The following is a 21,145-nucleotide window of genomic DNA, read 5'->3' as shown; positions in this document are numbered from 1 at the left end:
TTTTGGATCTGCATGCCCTGGGTTCTGCCCACATAGATCCCCCATCTCTCTGCCTTCCTGAAGCACCACCTCCTGGATGTGGTGACCACCTGACCAACCTCTGCAGGCCAGCCAGGTTGTTACTTCCTGGAAAGGCTGACACTCCCACAGCACAAGAGACCAGCAAGCCCAGCTCCGCTCGAAGGCCAGGCTCCCCCACCTGATGTCAGGGCCTCTGGCTGAGCCCCTCCCTGGTTAACCACCTGGAGCCCTCTCCCCAAAGCCAGGGACCAAATGCAAACAATAAAAGGTTTCTGGAGCAAAAAAAGAAAAAAAAAAAAAAAAAACAACAATCAATTCTGTATCTCACCAATTCTTCTATATGATTTTAGAATATTAATTAAAATAACACATATCGTATTGAATTTCCAAATCTCTAGACCATTCAAATGTAACATTCAATCCTTTTGTCAATTTCATAAAAGTCATAACAATTCTATTTTATAGAAACATACCAGCAAGAGGTGGCTTATGTGAATGGAGCGTACAGGGCACACTGACAATTAACTTGTGGTCTGGAATGGGCAGCTCTTTTACATCTGCATTCCTACTGAAAAAGAACAACAACATAATTGTATTTTAAAGGACAATTTATTACATTTAAGCCACAGTTGTCTTTGATTTCTTTTCACCTTTCAAATAGCACCTCCATTTATAATAATTTAAGAAGAGAAATAATAATGGAAATCAACAATTTAAGTATTAAGAAATTTCAGATAGTTTTCTCTTCTACAATAATAACTATTGCACATTAGATAAAGCAAATGATAATATACAATTTCATGTGCCATTAGCATTCACACTTTTCTTGTTTGGGCCATTTCCAGATTTTCAAAAATGTAAAAATTAAGGAAAACCAATGATTACTGTGTTAAGTTTTGAAAGCCTGAAAATTAATACATTTATACAATTTTGAAAAATCACCCTTCCTACCTTAACAGTAAAGCAGCTTTTTCTCGAACTCTTCCCAATATAAGACCTTCATAAGGCTTTTTGTGTGGAGAATCTAATGGGAACACAAACTCTCCTGAACTGGTGATCTGACAAAAAGGAGACAGAAACAAAAACAACCCATACACCTGTAAATCCCATACACCAGGAAAGGATTGTTTTTTTTTTCCTTCCAGTATACAGTTTCTACCAAAGAAAAGAATTATTAAACCTCAAGGCTACTGCTATCCAATAAAAATATAATGTGGGCCACAGATGGAAGCCCATGTAATTTAAAATTTCTAGTACCAACATTTAAAAAAAGCAAGAAGAATGAGGCAAAATTCATTTTAACTATATTTTAATTTTAAATTATTTTTAATTTAATGTAACATATCTAAAATATTATCATTTTAGTATGTAGCCAATTCAAAAAATTACTGAGGTATGTTACAGTCTTTCATATTAAGTATTTTAAATCCAAAATGTGACATTTATTAGCTCATCTCAACGTGGACCAGTCACCTTTCAAGTGCTGAAGAGCTACACATAGCTAGTGACACACCACACCATACCATACCATAGTGGGCAGGGCAGCTTTACACGACTAAAAAATTATTTTAAATTTCTATCATCTTGCACATAAAACTCTTGGTTTTTCATTAAAATATGTTACTAGAAACCATGCCATCATTTATTCATTTGTTCATTCAAATAACATTTACCTGTATTACTAGCAATGTGACTAAGTACATGACAATAAAGTATTTTCCTTTATTTATAGGAAACAGTGTCATTAAATACTGTCAAGAGCTAAAATTAATAATGAAAGTAGCTTGGGAACTGATGAGACAGACAATGCAAGTTCTAACCTCTTGGCATTAAAAATCCAGAAATTCAATCTCATCATTTCATCCTGGAGTGATTGATCAGACTCCCAGAGACTCACTCCAACTAATCAAACTCAAAACACAATTTAAAATAATATTCAATTAGTTAATTAAGCATGGAGGCAGATATTTTCACTATCATAATACTCATATCTATCCTCTATGGAATCCTTTAGCGTATATCAAGGTACTAAAAACCAAACCAGTAAAGTCCTTTTATCTCCTCTAGGGCCTACGAATAGCAACAGCTATTCCACACAGTGCTGTATAAACACTGGCAAATTCTGATGCTTTGGATGTCCTTTATACTCAATGCAGACTACTCCATCTGATGTAACAGTATGTGCAAACACCTAACAAGTATTTCATATTTTTACATATTTTACATATTTCATAAATAAGTAAAACATATTTTTGTTTTAAACTATCATACCACCTCTTAGAACTGATTCCTACCAGAAATGAACAGTCTTAGTTTTCATGTATTAACATTTTACTGGTTTTAATTTCAGAAGGTAACCTTTTCCTGACTTTGGTCCCAGTTTCTGACTATGAAAAGAAAGGACTGTCGTAACAGAGTAGAATGGAGTTTTATATGCCCGTAACGATCCTATTGCAAATCAACCAGAGCTAAGCCCAAAGTACAACTGTAAAAGCAAACAATTATCAGCACTTGTTTGCCAAGTGCCATAAAATAGGTGCAAATAAACAATGTACACAGCTTTCAGAAGATACCCCAGTTACTACAAAGCACACAAAGCACATTAAACATAGACCTCTCCTGTGTCTAAAATGAATAGACCAGTAATATAAATGTTAAACATTCAGTCCCTAAAACCTGGTTTGTTTTTTTAAAGTTTAGGAGGCTTTTGCGGAATTCATTTAAGTAGACAGTGTATCTTTAAAAGGATAGCCAATGAACTTTGAACAACACACCACTTTTCTATATTTTTGGTATTCTTGAAACCAAGCAAAGATTAATATTAAAAACCTTTCAACTCATTAAGGAGTTAGAATCATTTCTTTCAAAAACAAGCACTGAGGAACACAGTTAAGATTCACAGTATAAAAGGCCTTGCTTCCAGCATTTTCCCAACTCTTCCACACTAGGTTTCTTTGCTATTTTCCTTTCCATCCCCAGCAACATAAGGGGGAAAAAATGACAAAGAAAAGAAAAAAGAAAAAGTCACAAAGGGCAGCTGAAGTTTTGGATGAGTAAAGAGGAAGAAGATCAACAGTAAGACAATTTCTATGTTTAGTGATGGACAAATCCCCCAAGGTTTTTGCTTATTGTCTGTTAAACTACAGACCATCAGAGCTCGTTAAAATGTCATCCTGATATCTACCTGAGTGATTTCCTAAGACCAGGAGTTTGGGGTTCTACTCCAAAAAGATACAGAACAAACAGGTAAAAAGCCTTGAGAATAAGAAGACAAAGGTATTTAGCAGCAAAGTAAATGTTTTAATTAGACCATGCTGAAGAAGTAGAGTGATGCCATGTTAAACATTAAAAAGTAGGAGCTATCTTTATGTGACTTGTACATTGCACCTTATGAACAAATAAAGTTAACGGATACGTTAACTTTGGAACTTACTTTTACCCAGTGCCATTCAGCAACTACCTCCACAGACCAAGACGGGTAAAGCTCTTCCTTGACAAAACGCAGGTGCTTCTGTCTATTTGTCACCCACGTAACAACAAGACAGCTTGGAGCAGCCAGCTTAGGGACAGGGATCTGCTTTATCTGCAGTGGTGATAAATAACTATATCTAAAAATAAACAGAAAAAAATATTAGCAAAATCGAGGCCAAAGAGAAAAATAAGCAGGGAGAGGACCTGTATAACGCTGATTCCACAAACACAAAGCTCCTACAATTCTTTATTTGTGTAACTAAATACAAAGCCACAGTGACACCCAGTGGACATGCTATTTCACAGATAAGTTGGAAATACCACTTTTCATTTTTACTAACTCAAAATGATCAGGCCATATTTTTTTATCACTTCTGAATGTATTACATTTCAGTAATTTTACTAATATTTTCTATATGTTTTTATACCATTTAAAATTAAGCAAATATCATCTTGTGATGATCTGTACACTACACATGTGCTTGTGAATTCGCTAAGTTGTGTCCAAATCTTTTGGGACCCCATGGACTGTAGCCCACCAGGCTCCCCCGTCCATGGGATTCTCCAGGCAAGAATACTGGAGTGGGTTGCCATGCCCGCCTCCAGGGGATCTTCCCAACGCAACTCAGGGATTGAACCCGTGTCTCTTACATCTCCTGCATTGGCAGGGAGGTTCTTTACCACTAGCGCAATCTGGGAAGCCCAGAGACTCCATTAACACTCTGGAAACTGTCTCAATATCCCACCACATTTCCAACACTCAATCTATCATCCTGCTTCTTTCATCCTTCAGTCAATTCTACTGAGCTCTCTGAAACACTCATGCTTTCATTACAAAAAAATTCTACAGCCCTGAACCTCCTGGCCATCAGTAGTACAATGTCTAGTTTCTCTTGTTAGAACTCTACTTGTTCCATAACACCCCATCAAACCAGTGTGGTCATTTGTCCAATCCCAACATACACAGTCATGAGAGGAGAGGCCGGTATTCTCCTGGCTCCCCTCCAGTTCCAGGCTGTCAGTCATTTACCGTTGTGTGAAACCTCCTTCTCTTTGAGAATTATGCTATCTAGCCTCCAGCCTTCTTATGGAACCCATTACATCCTCACTCTCCATACTCAATAAAAACTTAAGTTCTAAGATCTTTATGCCTAGCCAACATAAATCTTGCAAGTATCCTGGGTGATGTCAAAGGACAATCTAAATAATGTGCACGCTCAACTATTCTTCCCCTAATAAATACAATTGTATGCACTAACTATGATCACCAGCCCCTTACTCCTTAACTCTACAACTCCTGCAAACCTCCAATCTTAAATTCAATTCAATACAATTCTATTCAACTTCATACAGAAAAAAATCAGATGGAGAAAAATGCTAAACTGAAAATTGGCAATCCATTCTCAGGCTCTCAAAACTACTCATCAATTATTTTACTTACCCTTGGTCAACTACTACAAACTCTCATCTCTTCTTAAGTCCTTTGCCCAAACACACTCTTGGCAGATGAAATATGCCAAATATCAGTCAAAATAAAGGTCTTTAGACTCTTTCAACCACCTAACCCTCTGCCAGGTGTATGATGAGGGTGTATAATAACCCTCACTGTACACCTTCACTTACCTATTTCTCTTATTTTTCTCTTAAAGGAAACAGCATGGTTTCATGTGTTTAAAGTATATCCCTCCAGCTGTGTTTATTCCCATCTTCTAGTCTATCAGTAATGCTAAGTACTCTCCTCCTTCTGTATTTTCAACCTCTCTAGTAGTTTCTTACTATCAGCCTATAAATATGCTTATACTATACACTTTTATTTTTTATTCACTTTTTTGTTATTGTTTTTCTACATACTATACACTTTTAAAGGAAGAAAGAAGAGAAAAGACTGGGGGGAGGATGGGTGGAGAAGAAGGAAAAAGAAAAGAGGAGAAGAGAAAAATAACAGAAAAGAAAGAAGAAATTCCCTCAGTTAGGTCTCCTATCTACAAATATGCTAGTTTACTTCAGTCACTCAATCGTGTCTGACCCTTTGTGACCCCATGCACTGCAACATGCCAGGCCTCCCTGTCCATCCCCAACTCCTGGAGTTTACTCAAACTCATGCCCATTCAGTCGGTGATGCCATCCAACCATCTCATCCTCTGTCGTCCCCTTCTCCTTCTGCCTTCAATCTTTCCCAGCATCGGGGGCTTTTCAAATGAGTCAGCTCTTCGCATCAGGTGGCCAAAGTATTGGAGTTTCAGCTTCAGCATCAGTCCTTCCAATGAATATTCAGGACTGATTTCCTTTAGGATGGACTGGTTGGATCTCCGTGCAGTCCAAGGGATTCTCAAGAGTCTTCTCCAACAACACAGTTCAAAAGCGCCAATTCTTCGGTGCTCAGCTTTCTTTACAGTCCATCTCTCACATCCATACATGACTGCTGGAAAAATCATAGCCTTGACTAGACGGACTTTTGTTGGCAAAGTAATGTCTCTGCTTTTTAATATGCTATCTAGGTTGGTCATAACTTTCCTTCCAAGGAGTAAGCATCCTTTAATTTCATGGCTGCAGTCACCATCTGCAGTGATTTTGGAGCCCCCCAAAAATAAAGTCAGTCATTGTGTCCACTGTTTCCCCATCTATTTCCCCTGAAGTGATGGGACCAGATGCCATGATCTTAGTTTTCTGAATGTTGAGCTTTAAGCCAACTTTCTCACTCTCCTCTCTCACTTTCATCAAGAGGCTCTTTAGTTCTTCACTTTCTGCCATAAGGGTGGTGTCATCTCCGTATCTGAGGTTATTGATATTTCTCCCAGCAATCTTGATTCCAGCCTGTGCTTCCTCCAGCCCAGTGTTTCTCATGATGTATTCTGCATATAAGTTAAATAAGCAGGGTGACAATATACAGCCTTGATGTACTCCTTTTCCTATTTGGAACCAGTCTGTTGTTCCATGTCCAGTTCTAACTGTTGCTTCCTGACCGGCATACACGTTTCTCAAGAGGCAGGTCAGGTGGTCTGGTATGCCCATCTCTTTCAGAATTTTCCACAGTTTATTGTGATCCACACAAAGGCTTTGGCATAGTCAATAACCAGCAACAGATGTTTTTCTAGAACTCTCTTGCTTTTTCGATGATCCAGCAGATGTTGGCAATTTGATCTCTGGTTCCTCTGCCTTTTCTAAAACCAGCTTGAACATGTGGAATTTCATAGCTCATGTATTGCTGAAGCCTGGCTTGGAGAATTTTGAGCATTACTTTGCTAGCGTGTGAGATGAGTGCAATTGTGCTATAGTTTGAGCATTCTTTGGCATTGCCTTTCTTTGGGATTGGAATGAAAACTGACCTTTTCCAGTTCTGTGGCCACTGCTGAGTTTTCCAAATATGCTGGCATATTGAGTGTAGTACTTTCATCTTTTAGGATTTAAAATAGTTCAACTGGAATTTCATCACCTCCACTAGCTTTGTTCATAGTGATGCTTTCCAAGGCCAACTTGACTTCACATTCCAGGATGGCTGGCTCTAGGTGAGTGATCACACCATCGTGATTATCTGCATCATGAAGATCTTTTCTGTACAGTTCTTCTGTGTATTCTTGCCACCTCTTCTTAATATCTTCTGCTTCTGTTAGGTCCATACCATTTCTGTCCTTTATTGAGCCCGCCTTTGTATGAAGTGTTCCCTTGGTATCTCTAATTTTCTTGACAAGATCTCTAGTCTTTCCCATTCTATTATTTTCCTCTATTTCTTTGCACTGATTACTGAGAAGGCTTTCTTATCTCTCCTTGCTATTCTTTGGAACTCTGCATTTAAATGGGTATATCTTCTCTTTTCTCCTTTGCTTTTCACGTCTCTTCTTTTCACAGCTACTTGTAAGGCCTCCTCAGATAGCCATTTTGCTTTGTTGCATTTCTTTTTCTTGGGGATGGTCTTGATCCCTTTCTCCTGTACAATGTCATGAACCTCCATCCATATTTCATCAGGCACTCTATCAGATCTAGTCCCTTAAATCTATTTCTCACTTTCACTGTATAATCATAAGGGATTTGATTTAGGTCATACCTGAATGCGCGGCGCTGGAGTGGCAAGCCGCCGAGAGGAGATATCCCTGCTATTTACCTGGGGCCAAACTATGGTGGAGGTAATAAAGATAACGATGACCTCCTTCAAAAGATCCCATACATGTACTACACTCAGTGCCCCCAACCCTGCAGCAGGCCACCACCGACCCACGCCTCCGCCAGAGACTCCTGGACATTCACGGGCAAGTCTGGGTCAGTCTCTTGTGGGGTCACTCCTTTCTCCTGGGTCCTGGTGCACAGGTTCTGTTGCGCCCTCAAGAGTGTATTTCCCAGTCCTGTGTAAGTTCTGGCGGCTCTGTGGTGGGGATAATGGCGACCTCCTCCAAGAAGGCTTATGCCATACCCAGGTCTGCTGCACCCAGAGCCCCCGTCCCTGCGGCAGTCCACTGCTGACCCATGCCTCCACAGGAGATGCTCAAACACAGTTCTGTCTCAGTCTCTGTGGGGTCCCTGGGTCCTGGTGCACACAAGGTTTGTTTATGCCCTCTGAGCGTCTCTGGTGAGAATGGGGTTTGATTCTAAACACAAATTCACCCCTCCTACTGTCTTGCTGGGACTTCTCCTTTGCCCTTGGACGTGGGGTATCTCCTCACAGCCATTCCAGCACCTACCATCTTACTGGGGTTTCTCTGACCCTGGACATGGGGTATCTCTTCATGGCCAGTCCAGCAAAGCACAGCCGCAGCTCATGACCTTGGACGTAGGGGAGCTCCTCATGGCCGCTATCTATGATATGCTATGGACTGGCCTATCTATGTAATGCATAGTAATCTCTTTTCCTTGGCAGCTTTAATTCCATTTGGAATTTTAATTTCTCTTTACCATGTATCCTAACATACTCATAAATTCCAGGGATTAAGATAAGGACATGGAAGGGAGTGTGGAACAGGGGTAGGGGGTGGGGATGGAAAGAAACTATTTTGCCTATTACAGATGGTAAAACTGGGAACAATGCATCAACAATTACAGTATCTCCCTGTGTGATTCTTATTAATAAAAGAAACTATAAAATTGAAAAGGAAAATAATTACCTATTTTGATTACTGTACTACGATTATATAAGAAAATATCTTTGTTTTCAAGAAATGCAGAATAAATATTTCAGAGTAACTTACTCTTTCTCCTAAATAACTTATTCTCAAACTGTTCAGAAAAAAATTATATATATATATATATATACACAGATATCTACACACACACACACACACACACAAATACATACATATAGAGAATAGATAGATGAATTCTTTGTATGATCCTTGCAACTTTTAAGAGGAAAAAATCCAATTATTGGTACAGTTCATAAACAAAAAACATAAGGAAACTGAAGATAACTGTGGAGAAGAAGAAATTTCATATGAAGTTTAAGTCAAGGTAACAGAAATTGTTCAGTCTAGAAGACTGAAAAGTGAGACGAAATATAACCGAAGATATTCACCGGAACTAGAGGGGAAATTTTAGTTTTTTGAAAAGCTATTTAACTTCGTCTTATTTACTAACTGAACTTATCACTCTAAAAGGTTACATAAACTGAACAGTGGCATAAATTAAAACAAATTCAGAATGAATTAGACAACTTCATTCATAGCATACTACTAATACTATATTTTGGCACATAGTTCAAAACTTTAGAATTTGATATCAAAGAAGGCAAAATGAAAGGTGGAGTTGCGCAGTCATGCAACTGACTCTTTGCAACCCCATGGACTGTAGCCTACCAGGCTCCTGTCCATGGAATTTTCCAGGCAAGAGTACTGGAGTGGGTTGCCACTTCCTTCTCCAGGGGATCTTCCCGACCTAGGGATTGAATCCGTTTCCCACATTGCAGGCAGACGCTTTACCATATGAGCCACCAGGGAAGCCCCAAAGAAAGCAAAAATGTTGTCTTTTGGTGTTATAGAAACATTTCTGAACTAATTCAGTCAGCAACCTTCATCTTTAATATATTATTTTTAACATTCTTATACCTATATATAGTTCTAGTTTAAGAGACTTACCTACTTAACCTACCCACTTAATGGAATTAAACTTTTAAAACTAAAGTGTTTTAGTTTTTCAGACACTTTGTACCATAAAGTAACACTTTCAGTTTATGTAACTATAATGCACAAACACCAATACCTTTCAGAAAGCATATGTAACAGATACACTTACCTGTTACTTCTTTTAACCGATTTGTTCTGCCATGGTGGATCTATCACAATCACATCATATGTTTTCTTACCTGAAAACAAAGAAAGGATTTCAGAAAATACCTTCTACTTGTATCACTTTAAAAACTAAACATGTTCTTCAACAATGAAGTGCATTCACTATGGACATAAATATGCTGGCAAATATATTTAAATATGCTGGTAAAAAAAGGATTTGTGGCATTTATTCAAATAGAATAGTTCATCCAAAAAAATTGAGATTCCCCTTATAATTTAGTACCTCTGGGATTTTAATGTAATTGCACCTGTTGCACCCTTCCTAAAAATAACTACAGCTCCCTTAGCTAGACATTGTGCTGTCACTTCGGTAATGTCTGATTCTATGACCTTATGGACTGTAGTCTGCCAGGCTCCTCTGTCCACAGGATTCTCCAGGCAAGAATATTGAAATGGGCTGCCATGCCCTCCTCCAGGGGATCTTCCCAACCCAGGGATCGAACCCGCATCTCTTCTGTCTCTTGCATTTGCAGGTGGGTTCTTTACCACTAGTGCCCCCTGGGAAGCCCCTAGCTAGACATCGATGATTTGTAAATGCCCTATGTAAGTCTTAGCAGCTATATTAAAATGGTCCTTTCAAACACAGGATGGATGTGGGGTTTTTTGCTTTTTTTTTTTTTTCTTCACTTTTTACATGAAATAAAACTTAAATTTCTTAACTGACATACTGACCTTAATATTGATAAAATGTCCCCAGTTGTCTATTAGTATCCTTTTCCCTGGTCCAGGATCCCCAGCAAAATCACATTTAATCGCTATGTCTCATAAATTTCTTCCAATGTGGAAAAGTTCCTCAGTTTTTATCTTTTTTGACCTTAATACTTTTGAAGACTACTACTGGCTGGTCATCAGCAGGAAGCACAGGGTGTCAGAATGTCTCATGATTAGTGATACCACCTTGAGTCATTTGTTTGGTTAAAGTGCTGTCAGCCAGGTTTCTCCAGTTCTACCTCAGTAATTATTAACTATCTGGTAGGGACATACTTTAGGAGAAGGCAATGGCACCCCACTCCAGTACTCTTGCCTGGAAAATCCCATGGACGGAAGAGCCTGGTGGGCTGCAGTCCATGGGGTTGCTAAGAGTCGAATGCAACTGAGCGACTTCACTTTCACTTTTCACTTTCATGCATTGGAGAAGGAAATGGCAACCCACTCCAGTGTTCTTGCCTAGAGAATCCCATGGACAGAGAAGCCTGGTAGGCTGCTGTCTATGGGGTCGCACAAAGTCAGACACAACGGAAGCAACTTAGCAGCAGCAGGGACATACTTGAAGACTCTGCAAATATCCTGCATCTCATCTTTTCACCCACTATTTTGACACCCAAGTACTATGCTATGTGTCAAACGGGAATTTCCTAGTTACATCATTCCACCTACATTTATTAATTGGGATTTTACTATAAGGAAAAACTGTCCCTTTCCCTTTTATACACAAAGGTATCTTTTTGTAAATGGAGGATCTCATAAGTAAGCAAAAGAATGCAAATTAAAATAAGGATGTAATGGCTGTTAAACAATTAGAGTAACAAAGATGAGAAAGACTGGGGGGGAAAAATGTTCAAATATTGCATGATTTTCTCATTATTTTGTCATCTTGTCATTTACCGTGAAGAATTTATGACGATGTGACATGAATAACCACTCATGTTTAAAATGACTCAAAAGTAATTAAAAGAAGCTTTTCATTAATAAGCTATGTTACTTTAATAACTTAAAATTTTGCTCCAAAATGTACAAGTAACAGTATATAGCAGATTAAATTCAATTTAATCAATATACCTCTTATCTCATCCCTTAGAATATTATGATAGTTATAATTTATTGGAAACATATCATTGAGCTAAGCTTGTGATGCAAATTATCTCAACTAATCCTCAAAATTACCCTCAGAAGTAGGTATCATCATATCCATTTTATAGATTAGGAAACAGCTCAGTTTTGTGAGGTGTCTAAAGACTCAAGTCTCATAGTTTCAAGCTTAAGACTCATAGTTAAGCTTCAGAAATCTAAATTCAAATTTACATGTAGATAACTCTGAACATCAATATCTAAATTTTCAACTTTATACACGAAAATACTTTTGAGAAACTTTAGATAATAAACTTGAAAATAGCTTAAAGGCTAAGAATAGTTTGGGAATTAACATTCATATCTGAAGCATTTCTACTTTGCTATGAATAAAAGTTAAAATTACTTGGTCAAACACAATTATACCCTGAATTCCTAAGTATAGAGCAGTAACTATATTTATCCTCTTGGGGACTAGTTAAGTTTTTGATACTTTGTTTGTAGTAAGACTTATTTTTTTAATTTTTAAAGCATAAGTCAGCACTTTAAAACTGAATTTAAAGTCTTAAATTAAAAAAGAAAATACAGAGAAAATTATTCACCCTATTCACAAAATGCTGATGCTCATTCAACATTCAGACTTGCTCTTGACTTTTGAGGCCACAGAAAAATTATCTAACAATAAACATAATAACTACTTACAGTTCAGAAGTGGGTGCATACAAGAAATGTCAGACAAAAGAAAACTGCTTTTTGGTGGCAGCAGGTATTTCTGTCCCATTAAAGTAATAATTTTTGTAAAGCCAGAGGTATTCTCAACTATCCGTGAAAACAAATCCTGCTCTGTAACAGAGGTATCATCTTCCATCAACTGTAACGTCTGAAGTTCCGTTTCATTCAGAGAAGGCAAATGCTTTGCCATTTCACATAATTCTGACAAATTACAGGTATCAAGTGGTAAAGTAATGGGCTCACTGCACTTGTTCGGTTTTTCAGAACATGAATGAAGAAAGCCACTTGTGAGACCTTCTTGGATTAACTGTGAAGATCCATCCAAAATCAGCCCCCTGATCTGTAAGAGAATTTTTTAAGTATATTATTAAAACATCACTGACATTAAAACAATTTTCTAAATAATAAAGTTTCCTACTACGCTTTGAATATTTCAACTTATGGATTAAAACCAACATTCTTAATGCTTACAATAAAATAATTTCATACTACAAGAAAAAGAAAGTGTGACTATACCTTTGAATGGCTATTTCCTAACTGTGGAATAATACAAATCTCGTAAACTCACTGGAAACTAAATAACCAAGCAATATATATCTTTAAAAATCCTTAAAAATTTATAAGATGAATTTGATAATGCTTCTAGAAGTGAAAATTCTAATCTATAAAAAGACTTAAGTTTTAATCACATTTAATCTTAATTTTTCTATTAATTTTAAAATAAACATCTTTGATTTCATAAAAATATAGCTTGAATTGTTAAAGAAGAAAAAGTCAACTCTATAAAATGAATATATTAAATAAGTTTTGCAATAACAGAACCAAAATAATTATAAAAGTAAAAGCCAGTACTGCTTCTGGATAAGATGGAGTACTTTTCATCTGAAATTACTTTTAAAAAATTATTTTCAGAAAAAAGGCTTTCAGACTTTGGGTGGATGTCAAGCACTGCAGAATATTATTATTAATACAATTACACATGTATTATGTACTCAGTCATGTCCAGCTCTTTGCGGCCCTATGGACTGTAGTCCACCAGGCTTCTCCTCTCCCCATGGGATTCTCCAGGCAAAAATTCTCCATGGCTGACATTCTCCCACCATGTCCTCCTCCAGGGGATCTTCCCAACCCAGGGACTGAACCTGCATCTTTTGCATCTCCTGCATTGGCAGGCGGATTCTTTACCATTGCGCCACCTGGGAAGCCCCAGAATTGTACTCCCTAAATAAAAATAGAATCCAATTGCTCCAGCTTACTGCCTTGAGAAAGTTTTCATGTAGCAGGACAGGAAGGAGACCCGTTCAGAGACCAGCAGTCTCTCGGAGCCAAGGAACCAGAGCTGGGAGTCTGGAAAGGCCAAGGCGGCAAGAGCTTGCAGGGAGAACACCAGAGCAGAGAGCTGCACAGACAGAGAGCTCTTAAGAGTTGCAGAAGGTCAAGTTTCCAGCTGAGCAGTGATCAGTACATACATGTGACTTCTTAATTTAATAAACTCGTTACTTTAATACTTTGATCTAAATCTGTTTTAATAAAATCTTAGACCTAAACTCGCTAACTTGTTAGCTTCCAAATAAAGTAAAATCTCAGACAGTGCATCATTGTTCTTGACAGGGGTATTGGGTGCATAACAGATTTTGTGTCAGTAAAAGGAAAATAATCATCAGCCTTAGACTAAAATCCTCATTCTAAACTCACCCAAGCAAAATCTACCCAACAAGTGATAGACCAATAAACCAAAAATCTCTAAAGACAGAAGTTCTGAACAACACTATCAATCCACTTAACCTAACTGACATTCATAGAACACTGTATCCAACAACTAAAGAATACATATTCAAAAATACATAAAAAATAGCACACAATACAGTCACAAAGATAATTCACATGCTGGACTATAAAATAAAACTCAATAAATTTAAAAGGACTGACATCAGAGTATATTCTTATACTCCAATGGATTTAAGCTAGAAATCAATAACAAGAAGATATTAAGATAAACATCAAATATCTGAAAATGAAATTGCAGACTTCTAAATAATTCATATAGGTCAAAGATCAAATCACAAGGGAAATTAGAAAATATTTTGAAGTGAATGAAAGTGAAAATACAACATATCCAAATACATGGAATGCAACTAAAGCAGCAATTCAAGGGAAACTTACAGCTTTACATGCTTATATTAGAAAAGAAAAATGATCTAAACTCACTGACAAAAGGCTCTACTTTCAGAAGTTATTAACAGAAAAAAAGCAAAGTAAGCCAAAAGGAAGAAAATAATAGAGGACAAATATCAGCAGGATAGAAAACAGACAATAAGGAAAATTAACTCAGTTAAAAGCTGGTTCTTTGAATATACTTGACATCACTTTATGTGTCTGATAAAGGATTAGTATTTGGAATATAAAAGAACTCCAAAAACAACAACAAAAACCCAATTTAAAAATGAGCAAAGGACATAAACAGACATTTCTCCAAAGAAGACATACAAACGGCCAACAGCACTTACAAATATGTTCAACATCAAAGATCACCAGAAAAATGTAAATCAAAACCACAATGAGACACCACTCTTACCCATTAGGATGGCAACCGAAAAAAATAAAAACAAAAATAAGTGCTGACATGGATATGGAGAAACTGGAAATGCTTATGCACTGCTGGTGGGAAGGCAGAATGGTACCACCACTGTGGAATACACTAAGGCAGTTCCTCAAAAAATTAGAAACAGAATTATCATATGATCCAGTAAGGCCACTTCTGGGTATATTCCAAAAAAAACCCTGAAAGTAGAGACACTCATGTTTCTGTGTGAGTGCATAAACATGTATGTGTTTACACATGTTTATATACACATGTTTTATGTGCACACTCATGTCTATAGTAGCATTATTCACTACAGCCAAAAGGTAGAAACATCCCAAATGTGGATGAACAGAACAGATAAATAAAATGTGGCACATAGCGGGAAGAGGAAATGAGGAGTTACTGTTTAATGGGTAGAATTTCAGTTGGGATGGCAAAATCATCCTGGATATAAATAATGGTGATGATTAGACAATGTGAATGTACTCAGTGCCACTAACTTGTACACCTAAAAACGGTTAAAGTGGTAAATTTCATGTTATATATATGTATAGCCACAAAAAAGAAAAAAAACTACCAAAAAAAATTTTTTAAAGACTGGTTCTTTGAAAAATACAACCAAAAAACAAGCCCCAAGCTAGAAAAGAAAGAATACAAATCACCAACATAGCAATGAAAAGGGTGATCACTTATCATCACAAATCCTATAAACACTAAAAGCATGGAAAAAGAATACTATGAACAACGTCATGCCAATAAATTTGACAACTTGGATGAAATGGACAAGTTTCTTGGAAAATATAACTTGCCAAAACTGTCATAAGCAAATCAGAAAATCTAAAAATCCCTGTGCTCTATTAAAGAACCTGATATTGTTACTAAAAAGCCTTCCCCAAAAGGAAACTCCAGGCCTAGATAATCTCACTGGTGAATTACATCAAATATTCAAGGATGAATCAACATTAATCCTAAACAACTTTAACAAAGAATGTAGGAGGTACAGCAATGAAAAGACTCAACATTATTAGTCACTAGGGAAATGCAAGCTAAAAACCTCAATAAGATATCACCACACTCATACAGCATAAGTTTATTTATGTGAAATATATGCTTAAGCAATGTAGCATAAGTTTATCCCATCTTTTACCTACTGATAGTAGACTTTTATAACTTAAAAAATTTCTAGACTTTACCAATATAGCATATGTTTATTTATGTTAAATGTATGTTAAGTATATGGAGTTCTAATAAAAATAGATTTAAATTGTTAATTACTATAGAAGTAACAATAAACCACTCCACTGTTAAATTCTAACCTTGATCAAAATGATTGCCTGATTTTTAAGACCACTCTATTCACATTGTCCATTTACTTATACTAGTTCACATTAACCTTCCAATGTCATCAATGAACATTTTACACCATACCTTTCTGTGGTATTCCATAGCATCCAGTTCACCTTGATTGAAAGCAACACATCTCTTACGCTTCTAAAGAGTAAATTACAGGGAAAAAATTTTGTGGCCATCCACCACAATATTCATATTTTGAAATACATTAATATTTCTTTTTTATTTACCACATTTTCCATATTGTCTATCTCATTCTATAAGAGGTAATAATTAACTGCTGCTGCTGCTGCTGCTGCTAAGTCACTTCAGGCATGTCCGACTCTGTGCGACCCAATAGACAGCAGCCCACCAGGCTCCCCTGTCCCTTGGATTCTCCAGGCAAGAACACTGGAGTGGGCTGCCATTTCCTTCTCCAATGCATGAAAGTGAAAAGTGAAAGGAAAGTCTCTCAGTCATGTCCGACCGTCAGCGACCCCATGGACTCCAGCCTTCTCGGCTCCTCCATCCATGGGATTTTCCAGGCAAGAGTACTGGAGTGGGGTGCCATTGCCTTCTCCAAATAATTAACTACTGAGGTTGAAATAAGTGCAAAGAGTATGGACTAGGGAGGTAAGCTTTCTCAAATAATAATAATTATTATTACTATTACTACAAACTTAATGGGTGATAAAAGGCCACCTAGCTATTAGAAAGAACTAGAACGATATAATATAAAATGTAGCACTGACATCCATGGACACAAGGAAACTGATACTGTAGTAAAGAGTCAACAGTGAAATCTATCAGTTGCTATGTGGGGTAATTATTCTGAACTTTCTTAATTTCTACACCAAAAAAAAATCTGCAATGTACTTTTAATAGATCTTTACACATAATCTGAAGATTGAGTACAGATAAGATATATCTGTTCTACATGTAACAACTCCAAAGAACATGTGAGTACAATACACAGCAAGGACTTTCTACTTGTTGTTGCTGAAATCTCAGTGCCTACATGGTTGCAAACTCCTAGCAGGCTAACAAAAGTTTTTTGGCTGATGAATAAATGGAATCTCTATTACTTTCCTTATTATACATCTCAACATGCTTTCTTATATTGGTATCTTTCTTCCTCACCCAACTATAAGGTCCAAAAAGCAGATTATATTTATCTTGTTTCCTCACTCTGTTTGCAACAGCACATAGAAACATTTATTGGTTGAATAATGAATGTAACTCCTATCTCTAACAACAACAAAAAAAAAGTTAATATAATCTATCTGAAATGGACTTGGTATAATCATCTCTGAATTCTTCAAGTACATAAAAAATATTTAAAGCATAATTAATTTGACCCTAATGGCATTCTCAAAACTTCTGATAACACCAATATGTATACAAATATATATACTTTCAGAATATATACATTTCCCATAGTAACTTTCTAGTTTTATTACTAGAAATCTTTCAAAAACATTACCCTTCTTCCAAACATTTATTATACAAGTTTATCCCCAAAGGAAAAATCTCTAAAATTCCCCCCAAATCTATATACTGCTTTAGAATTTTATAGAGAACAAAACATGTTTTTAAGCAAAAATATATGTAAAAAACATGCAATTCATACAGAAACCTAAGCAGACAGGGTTTTTTTATTGTGTAGCTTTGTTTGTTAATTTACAGAGCATTCACTTTTGAATCAACTTTGCTTACTTTTGAGATACGCAAATTTGGTTTTCTAAAAATGGTAGAATGTTAGCAAAAAATTAAAATTGCTCTGGATATGCTAAAGTATCACTATGATTTATTGACTATTCTTTAGAATTAGTAAATCACAAGATATTTAAGACATTGGAATGATACATTTGTGTTCTGTATAGAAAAATAAAAATTTCTTAAGAGTTATTACCTTGCCATTAATAGAAATGAAGATTTCTTTCTTAACATCATTTACTAGATCTTCCTTTTCTTTACTTTCTTGGCACTCTTTGTGATTAGCGGAAGTTATATAAGGTTTGCTGATATCAAACAGTTCAGATCGAAATACATATTTCTGTATGAACATTTCACAATTTCCTCTATCATCACTCTCTGGCTTACTGGTAGAAGGAACAAATGTAGCAGAGGCTCCAAAAGAGGACACAGAATCCATGTGAAGAGAATCAAGGTGAACAGAAGAAGTAGGCCGGCTTTTACTACAACAAGGCTCATGATGCTGGTGAAGTTCATAGCTTATCTTGTTAATGAAAGCGAGGTGATCCAGCAGCCATCCTGGTGATAGCTCATGCACCACAGACATTCTCTTCCTTTAAAACACACAAACACCTCTTGGAATTAGAGACTAGAAGTAAAATCCTAGTTTGACTAGAAGTAAAACTTCCCTGAGAAATTCTTAAATGTCCTGTTTTTCAATAAAAATATACTTCATACACATGTAGATTTTATGTGCAAGTATATAAACTTGAATGTACACAGAAGCGAATTTAAAATTTTTAAGTTGTTAATATGTATAGTAGGACTAAGAAAAACTAAAATAAAACATTGCAATGAAACATTAAAACGGTATAAACTTTTTTAATATTGATTTTTTAATTGAAGGATAATTAGTTTACAGAATTTTGCTGTTTTCTGTCAAACCTCAACATGAATCAGCCATAGATATACACATATCCCCTCCTTTTTGAACGTCACTCCCAATTCCCTCCCCATCCCACCCGTCTAGGTTGATACAGAGCCCTTGTTGGAGTTTCCTGAGACATACAGCAAATTCCCATTGGTTATCTATTTTACATATGGTAATCTAAGTTTGCATGTTACTCTCTCCAGACATCTCACCCTCTCCTCCCTGCTCCCCATGTCCATAAGTCTATTCTCTATATCTAAAACAATGTAAACTTTTAATTTCAGGGTTGATAATTCAAAAATTTCATCCAACTTGACCAAAGAGGGTGAAAACCTGACCTTTTTTCTGGAATCCCAAAGAGATCCTCCTGTTTCTCGAGCCTCCATACAACCTCCCGCTTGGCACTTGGCTCTAGCCAGTAGGTCTACAGCCTACAAGTCACGAAGACACTGAATCCTAAAATGGTGAGTGTCCTGTCAAATCAAAGAATATTGCATTACCTATGAGAATTCAGCCTTTTAAATGACATAAGCCTAGAGAAGGCCACAGAATTTCCATAGGAGCTGTTAGGGTGTCAGCTCATTTTTAAACCACACTTACTACAGTAAGCCCCTCCAGCACAACTGCTTTACTAATCACTGCTACCAACGGAGTGCAGAAAGAGTCAAAACAGCAAAATGCAATTGTAACAGGATATCAGAAGCACTAACCCCTAGCAAAACTGCAAGGTAAAGAGTCCAGATCTGCGATTGGTTCTGAGCAGTCCTCTTCTGGCAACTAGGTTTTTTCAGAACTTATCTTTTCCTGAAAGACAGTTTTTAGGGAATTCCTTGGTACGCCAGTGATTAGGACTCTGGGCTTTCACAGAGTCTGGATTCCAGGTTCTTGGTTCCAGTCCCAGTCAGGGAACTAAGATCCCATAGGCCGAATGGCACAGCCAAAAAAAAAAAAAAAAAGACCAAAAAAGGCATTCAGTTCTGGATTTTGCTTACTAAAAGTTGTGTAGTGGAGAACTTAAAAGGTGATATAGAATAAGAAATAAAATAAGAAATACATTAAGCAGTTAATAGCACAGTTAATAACAGTAGCAATGTATATAGATTCAAATTTCTAACATCATTTGCATTAGCATTATGACCATGGACCAGTCATTTGATTTCACTGAGCTTCGATTTAATCATTTTAGGACATCTTAGGGGGCAATTCAGAGAATTAAATAAGGTAACTAACTTTTAAGTGTTGTGCTCGTGTTTCACACAAAGCAATCAAATAAACGCTGCTGGTGACAGTAATTCTGTTACTGGTCCTCCCTTCAGAATCAGCAAGACTTCCCAGGTGGCTCAGTGGTAAAGAATCCGTCTGCCAAAGGAGACATGGGAGACGGGGATTTCATCCCTGGATCAGAAAGATCCCCTGGAGGAAGAAATGGCAACTCTCTCCAGTATTCTTGCCTGGAAAATGCCATGAGCAGTGGAGCCTGGTGGGCTACAGCCCACGGGTTATCAAGAGTCATCACTTGTGGCGAAGCGGTCCTAAAACGGAGAGTGCAAGCTAGAAGTGTAGATGGGAAGGCTGAAACTCACACAGGAAAGGTGACTTGCCCTAAAGTATGTGTGGTGATCCTAGGACGAAAGAGCAGATAAAACCAAGGAGGGTCTTGGAATGCAAGAATAGAAAAACCAGACCCTTATGGTCCTTCCCTCCCCGTACTGTAACTATTAATGGAACAGTATAACCTGTCTCCCCTCCTACTCCTTAGAGAGAAGGTATTTGCCCTACTCTTCCCCCACCCAGGATACATGCCTCATCCAATCTGCAAATGACCCGCAAGACCCCTATTCCACTCCTTGTACCCTAGGTATAAAAGTGGACTAAGGACCCCTGTTCAACGTCGGTTTTCCCTAGAGCTGGCCCGCTGTTCTAACAGCGTCTCCCATTCTAATAAACTTTATTTCCCTCTCATTCTGTCTCATGTCTGGAAATCCTTTTCCAACCCGCACCCGGACCACGACTGTATGTACAACTCGTTGATGGCACAACTGCTACAAGATCCAGGTATCCAGTCCTGGAGCTCTGAGCTCCCCTGTCACCCCCACCACTTTCCAGGTTTGGGGCTGTGTTTGACTCTGAGTTCAAACTCAGGAGAGCGGGTGATGTCCTGTTTTACCAAAGTAGCTTACTGGGCTTCCCTGCTAGCTCAGTCCGTAAAGAACCCGCCTGCATCAGCAGCGCGACCCTGAGGCCGACTGCGGCCACATTTTCGCTAGTCACTAACGCCTACCTCGCCGGCTTCCCAGTACTTCCAGTACTTCCCAGACTTGC

The 21,145-nt window shown here is 37.4% G+C and overlaps 1 protein-coding gene across 3 annotated transcripts in view; it reads right to left on the bottom strand.

Annotated features, from left to right (window-relative positions):
* METTL4 (methyltransferase like 4) overlaps positions 1–21,145 on the bottom strand; it is a 27,289-nt gene extending 6,144 nt beyond the window's left edge. The window contains exons 1-9 of one of the 3 annotated variants that reach the window (XM_010832727.1): positions 21,105–21,145; positions 19,162–19,296; positions 18,110–18,506; positions 16,297–16,359; positions 12,255–12,624; positions 9,709–9,778; positions 3,455–3,629; positions 973–1,079; positions 495–589 (exon numbers count right to left, since the gene is read on the bottom strand). In XM_010832727.1, the coding sequence (XP_010831029.1) occupies positions 495–589; positions 973–1,079; positions 3,455–3,629; positions 9,709–9,778; positions 12,255–12,624; positions 16,297–16,359; positions 18,110–18,499 (1,270 nt within the window). In that variant the 5' untranslated portion in view covers positions 18,500–18,506; positions 19,162–19,296; positions 21,105–21,145. The remainder of the gene's footprint in view (positions 1–494; positions 590–972; positions 1,080–3,454; positions 3,630–9,708; positions 9,779–12,254; positions 12,625–16,296; positions 16,360–18,109; positions 18,507–19,161; positions 19,297–21,104) is intronic. The other 2 variants (XM_010832729.1, XM_010832730.1) reach the window with 2 other exon arrangements.

Source organism: Bison bison, unplaced genomic scaffold (assembly GCF_000754665.1).
Source record: "Bison bison bison isolate TAMUID 2011002044 unplaced genomic scaffold, Bison_UMD1.0 scf7180017862158, whole genome shotgun sequence".
NCBI lineage: Eukaryota > Metazoa > Chordata > Mammalia > Artiodactyla > Bovidae > Bison > Bison bison.
This window is presented reverse-complemented; position numbering and strand designations above follow the sequence as displayed.